Source organism: Chaetomium strumarium (genome assembly GCF_033439665.1).
Source record: "Chaetomium strumarium strain CBS 333.67 chromosome Unknown B0T15scaffold_2, whole genome shotgun sequence".
NCBI classification, from domain to species: domain Eukaryota; kingdom Fungi; phylum Ascomycota; class Sordariomycetes; order Sordariales; family Chaetomiaceae; genus Chaetomium; species Chaetomium strumarium.
The window spans coordinates 4,789,925-4,806,381 of record NW_026944430.1 but is presented as its reverse complement, the minus strand read 5'-3'; the positions used below and the strand labels follow the sequence as shown (position 1 = coordinate 4,806,381).

Sequence of the window (16,457 nt, the reverse complement as noted above, 5' to 3'; positions counted from 1 at the left end):
ATGCCGTGTAGACACAGAAGGTTTGACTTTGGACTTGGCTTAGTGTTTAACGCTTTGAGATATGTCTGAATGACTTGTCCAGTTGCACCTCAGCAGGATCAGTATCACCAGCGTATCGGTATGGACGAACGCTCATCTGGTTTATCCACCATTGAAGTTTACTACGTGCCTGCTCCATGTCAGATACTCGCACCTCGACCGGACACTTTCCCAAGAACAACCTCCCATGTGCTATGGCGTAGACGGTTGCTCTGGTCAACCACGATGGCAGAGTTGCCCGTTGCCATGCAGATTCATCGGTAGGATTTGGCTGCTATTTGTGGTCACAAAGACGAAACACGGGGACGGCCGTCGAGATGAATATAGCTGCGTACTTGTGCTTGTGCTTGTCAACCAGCTCTACGCCTACTGTACTGTACAGTATGTCCGATTTAGCTAATAAGCTAAGCATCTTGGCTTTTTCTGCTCCTCTTTCCCTCTCTTCCTCTAGACTCCCCGTCTCCCGACCCCCGCCAACTCAGTGCCGCGGCGGCCTCATCGCTCCCCTGACCCTTCTGCCCTTCCCCTTGCCGTTGCCGTTGCCGTTGCCATTGCCCCTGGCGGTCATGACGGTCATGGTGTGCACGTAGCGCAGCTTGCCGCCCTCGACGCGGAACTCGTGGCTGTCCGGGATGCCCGAGAAGCTCAGGAAGACGTCGACGGCGCCGACCGTCTCGTCAATGACATAGCGGCGGTCTGTCAGCGCGACGCCGCTCGGAATGCCCACATCACACCGGTCGCTCGGGCTTCCGTTGCCCGTGTAGGAGCCGCCCTCGAGCCGGGCGCACGGGCGGCCCCACGGCACCACGACGCTCTTGTTGCTGAAGATGTCGCAGTAGGCATCGGCAGCGGCCTGGATCACCGCGCGCGAGTCGCGCTTCGCTTCCGGGATCGGGTCCCAGGCCTCCTTGCTGGCCCAGTTGAGCGTGCCGGTGGCGTTGAACAGCCAGTCGCCGGTGCTGGTGATGAGCGTGTCGACCTTGGACACGGCGCCGTCCTTGAAGTGCATCTGCGTGCCGATCACGTACGGCTTGCTGCCCTTGGCCGAGATCAGCTCCGTGTAGGTGGCACACTGCGTCGTGTCCAGGCTGTGCCGGCTGTGGTCGATCTTGAGCGCCGTGGCCAGGATGCCCGACTTGAAGGTGGCCGCCCGGTAGTTCTCCTGGTACACGAAGCTCTCCGCCACCGGCTTAAGCAGACTCGGGTCGCCTGCCGTCTGCGCGGCGACCAGGCTGTCGGCACTCGCTTGGAGAAACTCTCTAGTGCAGTCCGCTGCTGAGGCCAGCGACGGGCCAAGTACGCCGAGCGTCAAGAGTGTAAGCGGGTACATGCTGAGTCTAATTTCTAGGTGGACTTGTGTTGGAAGACATCGGGATTCATGTTTCTACCGTCTGGCGTGGAGAAGTAGTATATATCCCATACGGCCCTTGGAGTGGCCGTAACCGGAAGGCTAATGATGTGGCAAACGGGTAATTGCGCTGGTTGCCATTCCGTGATATAGATCAAAGGCTATAAATGAAGAACCTGGGATCGGCAGTTCCCCTGCGTCAAGTGATTGGTACGCCCGTGGGTTCCGGAACTGCTTTAGAACATCATTTAAACATGATGATACCTTGAAAGGCGGGGGATGAACAACTGTAAATGGCCTTCTCATATGATTCCGACGTTTTGTTCATGCTGATCTCGAGCAGTTTCTCGGTCCTTGATTTAAACCCTGATTTTCAAGGTCATCGCTGTCCTGCCCCTTGAGCATATGATTAGGAAAGAAAATACAGAGTCTGAGTCTCTCATTAAAATAAGACCACGGTGACCCCTTCCAAGCTATGGAGGTTGCAGTCAAACAGCAGGATTGCCGGGGCAATACTAGGACGGCTGTCCCAGGTTCATGTCATACCACTGATCTACATTGGCTTCTCACCCGGTGACCTCCCTGTTGGCATAAATCGTCTTGCCACGGTGACTATCCCAACTATCAGCTCGGTGTTGGTGGGTCTAGGAAGTGGAAGTCGGTCGAGTTACAAGGCAGGAGAGACCAACGTACACCTTGTAAGCAGGAAGGAGCTCGCCTTACACAACAATAACTCATCCCATGTAGTGTAGTGGTTAGCATACCAGATTTTCATCTCCTACAGAGATCTCTGGCGACCGGGGTTCGAACCCCCGCATGGGAACTCTGATTTACTTTTGCTCGTGGTGCCCTCTGGGAGAGGAATCTGGTGGCTGAGGTTCATGTTGATGCCATCGCATCACCATCAATCTTCCCCATCACAGGCAATCCCACATTCAAAAATTTGTATCCCATTTTTGGCTCAACTCCTTCGGTGTTCGGTTGGCTTCGTCATATGCAGCAGATGTATCACCTTCCAGTTGTGGTTTCCATTGTTCCCCGATGTGTCTTTCATAGATGATCACGATCATCCCACGGTTCCAACTGCCTCAAGTAATCCGAGAACGTCCCGTCAAGACACGACACCCGCACGTCAGCCTTTCACCGGAAGCCGTCCAGCTTGACCGACTATCGGATGTCGGCTACGCGCCCAGTGTCTGGCACTGTGGGCTATTGACGTTGGACCAAAGGCCCGACGGAACGGACAGAGCTGCATGAATTGCGTATCAAGGGAAAACAAGCCCGTTCGCACCCGCCATCGGCAATTGAGAATCGGCTGAACATTCGAGCCAATTCATATCACATGGGCCGCCAGCGCGGCATGCACCCCGGACCCGTGTCGACGTGTTGGGCATCGATGTCCCAAATGGGGCGAGCCACACGAGACAGCTGTAATCCCCCACGCTCAAGCAACCCACAGGCGAAGTTGGGCAGTGTTGCCGGATTACCTTCAATGGGAGTTCCGACACTGTGCCTTAGCTGGTCTATCGTCCATAGATGCAACCCGCGAACGACATCAACATGCCGAAGTCCGAGAGCTTAAGCTTCGAGGCAGGCTGCAGCTGTCGTGGCACTACTGCTGTATGGCGAGGCTGTCTCGCAGATAGGAGACATCCCATGCAAAGTAAACTGGACATGGGACTACCTGTAGCCCGTACGACCAGTACGTACATGTCATACCAGGTTTGCTGCCGGACCAAGATGCTACAATATCTAAAGATCGAGATCCAGGGAATAAGGTGTATAGAGAGTAAAGAGATGCCGATTGCATCGCATGTCGTTCAAACTTGTCCGGAAACCCCGCTCTACATTCCCAGTCCTCTATCGTACATCGTTAGAAAGTAAAGCGGCGTGGGCAGTGCATTACCCTTCGCCTGGGGCGGTTGCACTTTCCCTCTGCCCCCTCCCGTCCTGAGATGCCCAAATCTCCCGCACCACTTAGGTGTCCATCATGTGAGCCGAGACAAACCGTATCTTGCCATCGATATCCCGCTTCCCACCCTTCTCTGTGTTACCCATAAAGCTCGAGTCGTTCCATTCCTCGACAATCCCGCTGACCGCGCCCCTAGGCCACTGGCTAACCACAAACAAAAACTTGTTTCCATCATTTCAGGCGGTCATCCTCCGGAACCGGGAGAAGTAGAGCGTAGCTGATCCCTCCTTGATTCGCGGAACGACAACCACGAGAGGCACCCGGCAGAACACTGGAAAGAAGTGGCGCGATGCTGATGGTGGCACGAGTCCAATGGGCTACGCCCGGTGCGGTCTCGCAGATTGTTTCGCTTGTCCCGGCTCCCGACCGGTGTGCCTTGGTAGGGTGTGTTGAAAGTCGCTGGTAACGTTTCAACCAGCCCACGCTTAGGTTAATAGTCTTCTCGCTCACCGGTGCCCAGTCGACCCTTTTTGCCGAACAACGGAATCCGCTCTCGGCGCAGCACGTCAAATGCCAGCCACCACAGAAGCCTCTCGATTACCGGGTCTACACCAGCCTACTGATCCTCCGCGTTGGAGGAAAAGATGGCAAGTCAAAGCACAGTGCCAGAACTCTCGGGCCGTGCCGAACCATTTACATTGTGTTGGACTAGAAAGCAACCTTCAAGTTCCACTCTAGGCCTTCTACTTTCTCCCGCTTGGCATTGAGAAGAGCTCCGCTCTTGAACGCCATTGAATTCGCCGCGTGGCGGAAGACCGCATGCTCCGAGAATGGCAACCATATTCTTCATCTCTGACTCGCCGCTATCCGTGTCTGCCCGACAGCTCACAGGGAAGGGGCATGGCAGGTCGGTTGGGCATTCAGGTCATTTCTCGGTGCGACTTCTCCCGAATCGACGCCAGGACATGGCTCGCAGGTTTGTGAAATCATATATCTGCAGCTGATCTCTGTCATATGTGATAGATCTGTAGAAGCATCGGGGACCGACGCCACATCCAGACTAGCGGGTTGGAAACTTCCGAGACTCTGTCGTCCCACCATCAGCTCGTCTTGTCATTCGTCTGCCCACCACGATCCCTATGTTCTCCGCAGCGGTGAGCTCCAATTTGTTCTGCCTTGGGTGTTATGATCTCTTCGCTAACGCCTTGCAGTCTTCCCACACGAAGGGTCACAAACAGAGTTCCGGCCATGGAAAGCGCCAAAGCACCAGCAAGCCCTCCAAGCCCTCCAAGACCAAAGATACAGCTAGACCAGTGGACCATGGGACGATTCCGTACTCGTTTCTGTTTGTTGTCAATGAGTTTCAAGTCGACTATGAACCTATTCATCCGAGGGACCGGCCCCTGACGGATCCGTGGCTCAATATTATGCCCCCAGAGGAGGCCGCTGCCTACAGAGACGAGGCGATAGGGACCGTGTTCCGTTACCTAGACGGCGTCGTCTCACCTGCTCCTGGTTACGTGTGGTACAGAACCATTTTGACGAGACTTTGTCGTGCAGCTACATCGGTTCTCTGTCGACTAACCATGGAGACACAGGTACCGGCCCCAAATGGGCGCCAAAGGCTGTATTGTCCGAATCAACCAGGCGAGTGCCATCACTGGATACCCGGCTATCTACAGTGAGACAACTGTGTTTTCCTGCTCGCCTCTTCTACCCATGATCGTCACCCATGACGATGCGTCAGTAGGGCGCACGTTCATGCGCCGCGGCTGCGAATGCGACAGAAGATGCGATGGCTACGCGGCCTGGTCCCTGTTGCACTTCACAGGCGGGGATTCTCAAGAAGGAATTTCATCAGTCAACTCGTATGCGTCAGGAGCCCCATGCGTAACGGGAAGAGACCCATCGTGGATCCCGTCACTCGTGCCCAGTATTTACCGGAACACCAAATCATCGGCCCCACCCTCAAGAGGTTTAGCGGGCGAGCTGGGGATCATCCTCGCCTTGATGGGCTTTCACGGGAAGAAGACCCAGGCCAGTGATGTCTTTGTGAATCAAACTTGGCATCGGAACAGATGGAACGGGCCTAGTCGGGCCTCGAACTACCGTGAGTGCTCGATCCTGAACGCGACAACCTGGAGCCAGCTGACTTCGTCCAGTCCCGAAAGAAGGCGACAGCCCTCGCGGCCTCTTCGTTCAGGTCTGCCATGACAACTTGGTGGATGGCCAGCCGGACGATGAAGAACACAATCTCCCTCAGGAGCTATGCGAGCAGGTGTTATCATACCTCGAGTATGGGTATGGATCGATCCTTGTGCAGGGCTGATTACTGAAGGCCAATCTCGATCACATCCTGCGCTCTTCCTTCATATCTGCCATTTCATCCTCGTCCCCGAACTCTATCCCCTTCCTGTCTCGCTCCCCAGTTCCACAAACTTTAGCCCGATTCTCCTTCACTTTGTGATATCCTCGTTGGACGCATCAGACGATCATCTCCTACACATCGTTTCGCATGGGTGGCCTGCGCCCTGGCATTTGCGGGCTCCGTTTTGTTGCCTCGGACTTTTTCGATAGCTAGCTGCAGGAACAATGGCGCGTCTCGTTTATCAAAGACCGATGACCTGGAAACGGGCGTGAGATATCACCCCGCAATTTTACTTGTAGCTGCTTGTCTGCTCTAGTGCAATCATGGCCCAACTCGCTCAATATCGACCATACGCCACGGCAGACCTTTTATTAACCTCCAAAATCCGCCGCCTTACCTCGTGCTCCCCTCCCGCCCCAAAACATGGCTGGCTGGATCCAGCCCTAACCGCAAGCCGTCGTAAAATAGATGAGAGAGCCGTAGCGGTCAATGGAACGATGGCTCATACCGCATCTGGTAATCTTACTGCAATGTCCCCGGATTGCGTGATGTAGCGCACCCATGGCAAGGAAGGGTATTGCAGCTAGAGGTCGGTTAGCTGATGTACAGAACCAGAAATAAGGACATAGTCATACCTTTGGCTCTGTGATCTTCAGATAGCGCACCTGGATCCCGCTGGTGGTGAAGTAGGGGATCTCGAACTTGACCTGGATCGGTCTCTTCGCCCCTTTCCCGGGCGCTCCGATACCGCCCATGCTGCCGCCAAAGCCGCCCGTCATGCCGCCACCATGCTCGTCATCACCCCGTACACTGGGCAGACCGAGCTCGGCACGCATGAGGAACTCCTTGCCACCCCCAAATTGCTTGATCTTCCAGACGATGGCGCTCTGCTCCGGCGCGTAGTGCACCGACCCGACGTTGGTGCGGAAGCGCGGCGTGTCGGCGTCGTCGGGGACGGGGACGACGATCTCGACGTTATTTGCGGTGCTACGGCGCTTGAACTGAGCCCTGGCTTTGAGCATGTACTCGATGCGGGAACCGCTGTGCGACTCGACGACGCACTCGACCCAGATGAGCGGCTTGACCTGCGTGTTGAGGCGGTACGACATGAGCTCGAACTCGCCGTCGGGCGGGATGAAGCTGATGGTGCGGTCGTTCTCGAAGCGCGATAGGCGCACGCACTGGTGGAACTTGACGTCCTCCATCTCGATGGCCTTGCCGCGCGTCGTCCGCCCCGTCGTCTCGAACATGACCTTGTCGTTGAGCCCCAGCCGCAGCTCGGGCATGCCCGACAGGTAACACTTCATTTTGATGGCACCCAGGATCTCGGACCGCAGCACGTTGCCGTTGGCCGACACCAGCAGGTTGAGCGACTCGATCACGTCGAGGAACACCTCGTTCTTGCGGTAGCGGATGCCCTCGGAGCGCCATGACACGGCATTTGTGACGGCGATGGGAGGGCGCTGGATCTCCAGCTTGTGCGACTCCTGCGTGATATATTCCTGCAAGATCTTGGACTCGGTCGTCTGCGGGTAGCCAAAGTCCATCATCTCGTCCAGGAGCTCGTAGATGATGACGAAGTTGTCGCGGATGGATTCCTCCTCGAGCGCCTTGAAATACTCTGTGAAGACTTCGACAATCTTATGCAGGAACAGCAGGATCTCGGCGGCATTGGTGTTTCGTTTTGTGAGAGCCAAAAGGTAGAGGTTGTTATGTCTGATGTAGAGGTACTGTAGAGGCGCGCCAGCTTTAGCTGCCGAAGGTCTGTACAAGACGCGGGCCGGTGACAGCTTACATTGATCCCTTCGTGGGAGAAGCACGGCGGCACCGCTGACGACTCTTCTTCGGCTTCGCTAAGGAGGATGGGGAACTTCTCGACGGCGGACATGGGAATATCTCCCCGGTAGTTGCGGGCAAGAAGGGTCTTGCCCTTGAGGTCGAGGAAGAAAACGGCTGACGCCATGGCGAGGAGCTGCCGGACGGGATTCCGGCCAGGCTCGCAGGCTCGAGATCGATCTTTCACCGGACGAGGGGCGACGCCAGGGATTACGGGGCGCGATACGGCGAGTAATCGAGTCAAATATTCCAGAAGTATTATGCCATGCAGTCGTGGAGTTGTTTAGGCGGTAGCCGCAAGTAGTCGAGTGGGTGCAGCTTGCTGGGAGATATTAAGGCGGTCGTCGTCGTCGAAGTGGCGCTTGAAGATGCCACCCCCCGATTCGGACCACCCGTTGTGGTCGTCGAGCCCGGTGAGTCCGACCCACAAAGGATAAGCTAGAAGTGGAACCGGCCCGCAAAGGGCCAAAGGCTGTCTTCCGGCGAAGGCCAAACTTAGCTCCGTGGTGGGGCAGCACCGACCTGGCTCGGCAGAGATTTGGTGCAAGTTTTTCGAGCTTTGCAATTTTGCTCTCTTTTCCTTCTCCAACGCGTCCAAAAGACAGTGCAGTCCATCGTACGCACGACAGGTGCCGGCATTCTGTCGAGTTTCCGATCCGTGTCGTAGTTGATGTCGTCTGCGATTCCGAGGCGCGGAGAGGAATTCCGTGGTGCCATAAGAGCTGCCCGAGCATGTTGCTCTTGGAGCTGCATTTACCTTGTTGCTTGGGCAGCGTCAGAGGCACCAAACATACCAAGCCACTTCAGTGCTGCAATTGGACCGGGGGATAACGCCGTGGGACAGTGCATGCGTGCCAAATGGTCAATCAAAGCGGCCACACTTCCACGCCGCTGGTTCACTGTCACGGAGGGCACGAGGCTAGCCGATCCGGCCGAGGTAGCCGCCTGCGTGCCTTTGATCGGGAGGACAGAAGCTGAGCTACTTCACGGGTTCTATAACCTTTGTTGGTCCAGTTTGTCATGCCGGCCATACAATTTGACCGTGTCATGGGCTGGATGAGGACAGAATGTCAAGGTCCACTCGGTACCTTTACGTCTTAATGAATATTATCTCCGCACCGTAAACTTGGAGAGTCAGCAATTAATACATCCGTAATCCGTACAGAAAGGTCCGAGATGCCAACAAACGCGTTGCGGCCGATCTTACTGCATGTGAAGGTGGGTCGACTGTGAGTGCTTTAAGAACCGAGTGGCGAGGGCGGCTAAAATCCGAGCATCTCACAGGCTGACAGGCACGAGCTCGCTACTCCACAACCCAGCTCTGACACGTGCTTGTGAACCTCTGGAGCTCTCGAGCCGAAGCAGCACAAGCCGGGAAGGCTCGCCATACGGGGTATTCCAAAAGCATTGCGTCTGGTTATCAGCCTTATAATAAGAATTTGGTAGTCAATGCTATGATCATCTCTCAGTTTGATCTGGCGTTGGAACGGATACCATGTGAACTAAACAACATCTCTGATGCATCACGATGTGGTCGTTGGCCCCGGCGCCAGGTGGAGACGATGCTGCGTCAATGCCTGCCGGGCTGAGGCGGCCTCGGTGCTAGTTGCATATCATTGCACCCGAGCAACTGTACACGATATACTGTAAGGTAGCTTCCATGTTGGTCTTATCAAATGTGCTGTCATCTGCCGATCTGCCGAGACACGATCTCTCTTTGGCGAGTTTGTCAAATTGAGAATAACCCGTGAAAGCCTTGGGTGCTGTGGGTCGCAGTTGGAGAAGACGGGGCGGGGCTTCCAGGGACGGTTGCGCCTGACCTCAGTGTGACATTGACCAGTGGTTCACCAGCCGTGCTGGGTTGACGCATGTGGGAAGCCCCAGACAGCGGGGCGCTCTGACTGATCTTCACCCATAATTGATGACTGCAGCTTGCCCGGAGCCCAAACCTTCGGACACACGCCCGACTGCTCGCAACCGGTTCATCCAGTCCACGCAAATCCCATCCTACTGAACCTATCCCTCTCCGTCGCTGTCGCGGGATCGCTCATTTGATCTCGCCTTCCTTTGAACGTAGACCAGGGTGCGCTTCTATGCCTACATCATAGCCCTATAATATCATCAGCGAGCGCCCGAAGCTGCAATTGGTATCCTATGCCCGTGTTTTGCCATTCCCACTCCGCCCATTCGTTGCTCCAACGCACTGACATCACCCTCGTACAGCGACGGCATCCGTTTTTATCGAGCATTGATTGCGAAAGCAGGGCGTTGCGGTAAATGCGCTAGCAGTAATCCGTACCTACGCTGCTCACTAGTCTGGGTGACAAAAGTGGGCTCCTCCTGACGCCACTGACATTGAGACGACGAGCAAACCGAGCGAAGGACCAAACGACTCGAAGGTAGTGCAATTAACCAAAGAATTGAGCGAGCGAGCGAGCGCCGGATGAGACAGGGCCTGTCCGCCCTTACCAGCCAATGTCGGCGTTTCTCTGATCAACGGCGACGTTGGGTTTTAACTCTGTTGCCGGTAAAGACTTTAAGAGATGGAGCACAATCACATGCAGACGGCTCCACACGGGCCAAAAGACCGACCCAACGATGACTTCTTGGGACAGTCTGCCAGCACAACACAGCAACCGACAAGCTCGGCTGCGTTAGCCACTGGAACGTCGACGATGCAGGCATCTCCTGATCACAGCGGACACGAGCATAAAGAGTCAGGCGACTTGCCGGCGCACATAACTGCGGAGCGCCCGGTGCAGCTGCCCCCCTTTGCGCTCTCCTTCCCCAGCGACCCGGCCACCGAACTAGCGCCCATCCAGCCGCCGCACGAAAAGTCCGATGGGACTTCATGTCAGACCTTACCGCCGCTGTCATCGGTTACTGGCACGCAAACTCATGCACCGCAACCGCAGCCACCAGAGCCGTCGCATGCCGCACCCCTTAGCAGAGCGACCAACCATTGGCCAAGCCTCAACCCTTTCACGACATACTACACGCCTAGCTACCTAGATCCCGTCGAATCGTCCCCGAGCATGAGCTCGGAACAGAGCGTCGGCCGGAGAGGGGCCAGCGTGAGCCTTGATGACCCCGACGTGAGAATAGCTGCTGAGGCGCTGGGACAGATGAGATCAGGTACGTCGTAGATGGAAGGATGGTTTGCGGTTGTCGTTCTCCATGGGGCACCGAATGCTTACCCCTACTCTTGTGACTACAGATTATGGTTCCTCCCCGCGTGATCGCAAGACGTCGAGGGAGCACAAGACAGCCAGCCCCTCCTTGCAGACAACCCATGGCAAGCAGTTGGAGCCGGAGCCCCTCTTGTCGCTGATCACAACGTCGCACCCATTGCTAGCCAGCACAATAGAAGGTGCTGCTTCGGTGTATAACACCGGGAAGAACTACTCACCACATATTAAGACGGGCGCTGAATACGTCGAGAACTACCTCAAGCCGGTTGGCAAAGCGGTGGGCAACGTGAGCCGGAAGACAGGCGTTGAAGGGGGTGTTCGGTGGATATTCGGGAGACGCAGCAGGAAACAGCATTCATCTACGGACATTGAGACGGGCGAGCGGGGAAGCAGCAAACGACTCAAGTCTGGGCGGGACGACAAAGGGAAGCGGTGTTCAGATCCACTGTCCCCGGACCTGTATGCTGATACGGACGATCGGCGCATGTCCATAAGCACTATCGACACACTGCCTCCATACGACGACCAGAGATCTCCGGCGTATACCGAAGTAGCCGAGGACAGGATAGCACGGATGTCTGGTTCTGATGCTTCAGGGCAGCCGTGGGGCCAACGGTTCGTCGTGACCACGTCCGGTCTCGGTGTCGCGATGAAGCAGGAGAGTTTGAGGAGTCTCAAATACTGTCTCAGGGTCCTGAAGGACACAAACGGTTACGTTGGCGAGGTTCTTGTGAATCTCAAGAGTATCATCGACGAGTATGACGCTGCAGCCCCGAAGGACGGTGAAGATCACGCCATGATGGAGGGGACTGCCCATGCGGCCCCGCGGACTGCGGAAGAACGCAACAGACTTATCCAACGCATGAGCGAACTCAGGGACGATATCTTCCAGGTTATCCACCGCGCCGTGCAGACGGTTTCGAAGTACGCCGGCAGCGCTCTTCCCGAGAACGCCAGGAACCTTGTGCACCGACAGCTGATGAGCCTGCCCGGACTCTATCAGTTCCACTACTTACGAGAGGCGGAGGGACGGCGCGAGAATACCAGCCCGGAGGGTTGGGCGAGGGATAGCGCGCACTTGGCGCTGCTCTTCGCACGGGAGGCACTGCAACTAATGACGCAAGTCGGCGATGTTCTCAACAGGACCCTTGTGAGTGCGGAAGAGTGGTGCGAGACACTGTACAAAACGAAAGAGCAATCAGGCTCTCCTTCCATTGGCGGTTCGGAGTCGACGGCGGCTGCGGCAGTTGGCCGGGATACAAGCATGTCGGGTTAGATGGGTTGGTTAGAGGAAACCAGAAGTGTGGCGTTACGGCGGTTGGATTCAAGGACGGAGTAATGAGAGGTAACAGGCAGTGGTATCAAGTATGGCGCGGAGCGCAGGGGTTCATGTTCGTTCACGACGTGTGGGACGCAAAAGCCAAAGGGAGGGAAGATGGGGGAACAAAATCCCACAGAGGGCCATATCGTGGGCCGGCATTCGAAAGCTCGTTCCTTCCTCTCCGAAGACTGTTTTCTTTTCTTGGCCATCATTCCCGCCAGGCATGTCGTTAAGCTGAAAGTTGGTCACACGCTCTTTTTGTTTCCTTGCTTACCTTTTCTTTCCCTTGCTTTAAACACGGATACCTGGATTCATGTCTCAAGCCTTATGCCAGTTGCCGCCTTGGTTGGAGTTCCTAGCTATAGTACCTATACAATTCGAGTCAGACGCATCCTAAGTCAATAGCCCACCCCATTGTTTGACTGCATCACTGTTGAGCATGTGGAAGAGGCGGACAGAAGTCTTGGAGTGTGGAGCAGTAGCGGGAGCTCGGGACAACAGTGGTCTCGGTCTCCGGATATGGTCACACGGATCTCTCTGCGACCGTTCCCATTGTCCGCCCCAAGCTGCCCTGTCTCATACACTTCCGTCCCGCTCTATTATGTGTTGCTGAACGGTACCCGCTAGGCAAAACTCGCGATGGCCGTTGGGTGATTCAGGTGCTCATCGAAGCAAGCACCATGCCATTTTTGTGAGGCTAGTTGCTAATGGCGGCCTCGTGGGCTCGTTATGTGTACATTCAGTCTGCCTCCTATGCTGCATTTGGTTGAGCACCGTTCAGCACCCCCTGTCCTACCGTCCCCTGAATGCTGATGCCAACCTCAGCTTGGCCGCTCTATGAGCCATTGGAGAAAAGACTGTGTACTATCCGCCCTGATGGTCACAGGCGAGGTACCATTCTCTGGGAAGACCTCATCCAGCCCACTCCTAGCCAAACGGGCCAGATCCAGCACGTTCATGTTGTCTCGAGCAGCCATGTCAGCATCCGTCCCAACAAAAACCGAGTTCCATCCGGCGTCTCGTGCACCCACGATATCTTTCTCAAACTCATCGCCGACGTGCAGCTTTAACCAGGCTGTATCCTCCCTAGCCGCTCCGCTACTGCTCCTCCCCCCACCAGACTTCACTCCCTGCTCCGGTGCTACTGCTCCTGATAGTATCTGGCTCGCCATGTCCTGAGCGGCATCAAAGATGCGCCTGTCGGGCTTGGCGTAGCCGACGTCGTAGGACAAGCAGTGCAGGTCAATGTCGTATTCTCCGTGGCTGTTACTGGTAGTGTCGGCAGAGTAGATACTGGCCCCGAAGCGCAGGGGGCTGATGCGGAGACCGAGAGATGACAAGATGTTGGGGACTCGGTCGTCCGAGTTGGTGATGACACCGACTGTGACGGATGAGCGCTGCTGCTGTTGGTGTTGTTGGTGCTTGAGTGAGCGGAGCAGGGAGTCCACCCCGGGGGCAAGGCTGTAGCCTTCCCGGGATGAGAAACGGTGCAGGAGTCTGGGAGCCAGGGCCGCGGGCAGCGTCCTGCTCGGGCCGATGAGCGGCTGGAAGGTTTTGTGGATCACCTGGCAACATGTCAGTGGCAATGAGTGACGGGATTAGCTGGGTAGATGTGGCTTCTGACATTCGTCCACCATTTCTCGGCGCCCATGCCACTCGCCCTACCATAGTTGGGATGCGCCTTCAATTCTCCCGAGAAGGCGGTCTTGAATGCCGCTTGCAGCTGCTCAGTGCTGAAGCCGCCGAGCCCACATTCTCGGGCAACAGCTGCGTACTGTTCTGCGATAGGTTGTCTAGGCTTGAAAAGGGTTCCAAATGCGTCGAAACACAACAAGACGTTTCTTCGACCCATGGTCACGGCAGTCGCTGGCCATGGCTGCCGCTCATGTGATGTTGGTGCAGGTGGTTAGGTCTCGCCAATCGCCGAGTCTCCCACATTTGAACATCTAATCAGGGTTAGGGCTCAGTCTTCTTGAGCGTCTGACGGCAACGTAAAGTTAACATAAAAACAATAGGGGTGCAGAAGGCAATGTGTATCTCAGTTGTTGGGGCGTTGTGGAGTACTACATAGGATCTGATCGTGTCTCGCTTCATATTACAGCACCTAGACATTATACTGTACATACCACAGAATCGAATGGTTGACTCATCATCATCCACCCTGTCCTACCCACTCCATAATGCAATCGAGAGCTGATAGGTAGCTCCAGTCACCGCAGCAGCGGGGTCTGCTCCGAAGGAGATGCGCCACCGTTGTCCCTCTGAGCTCCAACAACCACAACCGTCACGCTCCTGTCCAGGTCAACCATCTGCTCCCTGTAGATCCAACCGATACAGACGCCGGCGCCAGGGCCCAACAGAACAGAACCTCCCACCATCACCAGGGCCACCTTCCAGCCAGCCTCTATGAAGACCCAGTACAGAACAGTCAGCCCGACGAAAAAGGCATCGATGGTGATAAACTTGAGCGTGGCGCGTGTCATCTCCTTGCGATCATCTGGCTGTGTCATGGTCCAGATAAAGTGCGCATGCGCTAAAACCGAGCACGCGATGGGTAGGAAGTACACGGCCAGCAGCGCGGGCCTGTTCGATTCGAGATGCAAGCTGACGTTCCACTCTTCCCGTAACCAAAGGACAACCCTGCGGACAGTTTGTCGCACAAGCGAGACCCAGACCGGAAAGAACAGCCAGGCCAGCACTGCCATGGGGGCATCCAGCACCAGCATCAGCAGCGACGGCACGACGTAGCCAATGGCCACTGCCACGGGGATCGCCAACGTCTCGGCCACCCTAGCCAGGTGCCGCATCGTCTCGCCAAAAGTAGGATCGGCCAGTCCAGACAGCTGCTGGGGGCCGCCCTGTTTCCGCGCGGCAATGATCTCACGGCTGCGATGGACGAAGGCCGGGATGATGACCAGCTCCCACACGATGGCGCCTCCGATCAGGTTGAACACGAGCCAGGCGCCCGTCGGGTAGGCAATCAACATGCTGGGCGAGTTGCAGATGCGGGCCGCCTCGATGGTGCTCACCGTGAGCAGACTGGCGAAGAAGGAGAGGATGACAGCCATGAGCCCGAAGGCGCGGGCGGATGCGATGGCTTCCTGGAAGAAGCTGACCAGGAAGCAGGCCGGGCTTCCCAGGAGTGGAATGTCAGAGAGCCATGGGATGCGAGAGCGGGCATGACACTGCGAGTACAGCATGTAGATGTTGGTATCGCTGTGGATGAAGAGGACATAGCCGGTCAAGATGCTTAACAGAACCGGGACGACGAGCAGGTAGCGAAACGAAAATGCGTGTACAGCCGGCCGTGGGCGGCGGGCGGGGAGGTCCATGGTTCTGATGACGACGATTCAAGCGGCCCTGCCGTCGGTTTGTATACTGAACGTGTCTGTCGTTCAGGTAATCGGTACTCTGTACGTTTCCCGGCCCTTCTGTGTGTCAATTAAATCCTCCGCTTTCCGTGCAGCGCTTCGTGGAACGGGAGAATTGCGGGGCAGCAAGAAACAACTCCGAGTGCCGCACCCGCCAGGTGTCAGCACATGGCAAGCCTCTAGCATGTGAGCGCTCAATGACCCGTACAAAGCAAACGAGGGAGGAGATGACGGCATAAAGCTTATTGAAGCGTAGCAGAAGAATCAAGAGTAGGCATGTAAGCGTGCTCTATGACAATCAGTCAGTTTGCCAACAACCTGGAAGATGGGATGGAAGACGGTGGAGAAAAGCACGAAAAACACAAAAACAGGGCAAAATCACGCGCAGAACGCAACAAAGACAGGGGGCAAATGGAGTACAGGCGAAAGGGGGGTCTATTTTTGTTTGCTGTTCGATGTCTCGGACGTACCTTTTCCTTTTCCTTTTCCTTTCCTTTCCTTTCTTTTCTCTCTTCTTTTTATGCCTTCAGCCGATGGGGATACTACCCGCCATGGAAGCATTCACTGCGGGCCCTCGAGAAGGGAGTCGGGGGTGGCAGCGTGCCAAACCCTGGCACGCCCTCGAAAGTACGCTCTGCGCGTGAGTTGTCTCGGCTATACGGCGTGCCTGGGGCACCAGGGAAGGACGAAGGACATGTATCATGACTGGAGGCATCTCCAGGGCCCCTTAAGGGCACGTTTTGCTGGTGTAGATTGCTCGGCACGTCCCTACATGTCCAGGCGGCATGGGGCCCCGGACGCTAATGATGAACAAACAAACAATGACGGCGAGTGTGAGCATGCCCCAGGAGAGTCTGGGACGCAGCTTCTTCCAGATTCTGGGACGAGGTCGCCTCGGTTGGGTTGGCAATGTCCGGCGGTGTGTTAAAGGTTCTGGCCTTCGTCGTAAGCCTTCAGCCTCGGACACCCAAGGTCCAGGCCACAATAGGAGTCGCGTCATCGGCCTAAGCCGAAGAAGTTGGTCGCCAGAGAATGGATCCAACAACGCTAGGCCTGTATCGATCCAAGAGC

The 16,457-nt window shown here is 56.0% G+C and overlaps 7 protein-coding genes and 1 non-coding gene across 8 annotated transcripts; 4 read left to right on the top strand and 4 right to left on the bottom strand.

Annotated features, from left to right (window-relative positions):
- Positions 1-517: 517 nt before the first annotated feature.
- B0T15DRAFT_551684 (uncharacterized protein) lies at positions 518-1,482 on the bottom strand (the record flags this gene model as incomplete). Its single annotated transcript, XM_062870275.1, has 1 exon — positions 518-1,482. Exon 1 carries the CDS (start codon positions 1,367-1,369, stop codon positions 518-520), a length of 852 nt encoding a protein of 283 aa, XP_062724993.1. The 5' UTR covers positions 1,370-1,482.
- Positions 1,483-2,124: 642 nt separating this feature from the next.
- On the top strand, positions 2,125-2,210 carry B0T15DRAFT_t60. The gene has a single exon. It is a non-coding gene; the product is annotated as a tRNA-Glu (tRNA).
- A 2,017-nt stretch (positions 2,211-4,227) lies between these two features.
- Positions 4,228-5,809, top strand: B0T15DRAFT_133830 (uncharacterized protein). The gene is made up of 4 exons (XM_062861783.1): positions 4,228-4,453; positions 4,511-4,824; positions 4,898-5,409; positions 5,462-5,809. Exons 1-4 carry the CDS (start codon positions 4,439-4,441, stop codon positions 5,626-5,628), a joined length of 1,008 nt encoding a protein of 335 aa, XP_062724992.1. The 5' UTR covers positions 4,228-4,438; the 3' UTR covers positions 5,629-5,809.
- Positions 5,810-5,841: 32 nt separating this feature from the next.
- On the bottom strand, positions 5,842-7,732 carry B0T15DRAFT_133824 (AP-1 adaptor complex mu subunit APM1-like protein). Its single transcript, XM_062861782.1, has 3 exons — positions 7,463-7,732; positions 6,303-7,397; positions 5,842-6,250 (listed from the first exon to the last, which is right to left on the bottom strand). The coding sequence occupies exons 1-3, from the start codon at positions 7,628-7,630 to the stop codon at positions 6,170-6,172; spliced, it is 1,344 nt and encodes a 447-aa protein (XP_062724991.1). The 5' UTR covers positions 7,631-7,732; the 3' UTR covers positions 5,842-6,169.
- Positions 7,733-10,046: 2,314 nt separating this feature from the next.
- B0T15DRAFT_491740 (transcription factor Opi1-domain-containing protein) lies at positions 10,047-11,970 on the top strand (the record flags this gene model as incomplete). The annotated part of the gene is made up of 2 exons (XM_062866806.1): positions 10,047-10,638; positions 10,721-11,970. 2 exons carry the CDS (start codon positions 10,047-10,049, stop codon positions 11,968-11,970), a joined length of 1,842 nt encoding a protein of 613 aa, XP_062724990.1.
- Positions 11,971-12,575: 605 nt separating this feature from the next.
- On the bottom strand, positions 12,576-14,046 carry B0T15DRAFT_133715 (uncharacterized protein). The gene is made up of 2 exons (XM_062861779.1): positions 13,640-14,046; positions 12,576-13,580 (listed from the first exon to the last, which is right to left on the bottom strand). Exons 1-2 carry the CDS (start codon positions 13,865-13,867, stop codon positions 12,837-12,839), a joined length of 972 nt encoding a protein of 323 aa, XP_062724989.1. The 5' UTR covers positions 13,868-14,046; the 3' UTR covers positions 12,576-12,836.
- B0T15DRAFT_133737 (uncharacterized protein) lies at positions 13,955-15,536 on the bottom strand. Its single transcript, XM_062861781.1, has one exon. It carries the CDS (start codon positions 15,345-15,347, stop codon positions 14,226-14,228), a length of 1,122 nt encoding a protein of 373 aa, XP_062724988.1. The 5' UTR covers positions 15,348-15,536; the 3' UTR covers positions 13,955-14,225.
- B0T15DRAFT_133706 (uncharacterized protein) lies at positions 15,482-16,352 on the top strand. The gene has a single exon (XM_062861778.1). It carries the CDS (start codon positions 15,712-15,714, stop codon positions 16,312-16,314), a length of 603 nt encoding a protein of 200 aa, XP_062724987.1. The 5' UTR covers positions 15,482-15,711; the 3' UTR covers positions 16,315-16,352.
- The last annotated feature ends 105 nt before the right edge of the window (positions 16,353-16,457 follow it).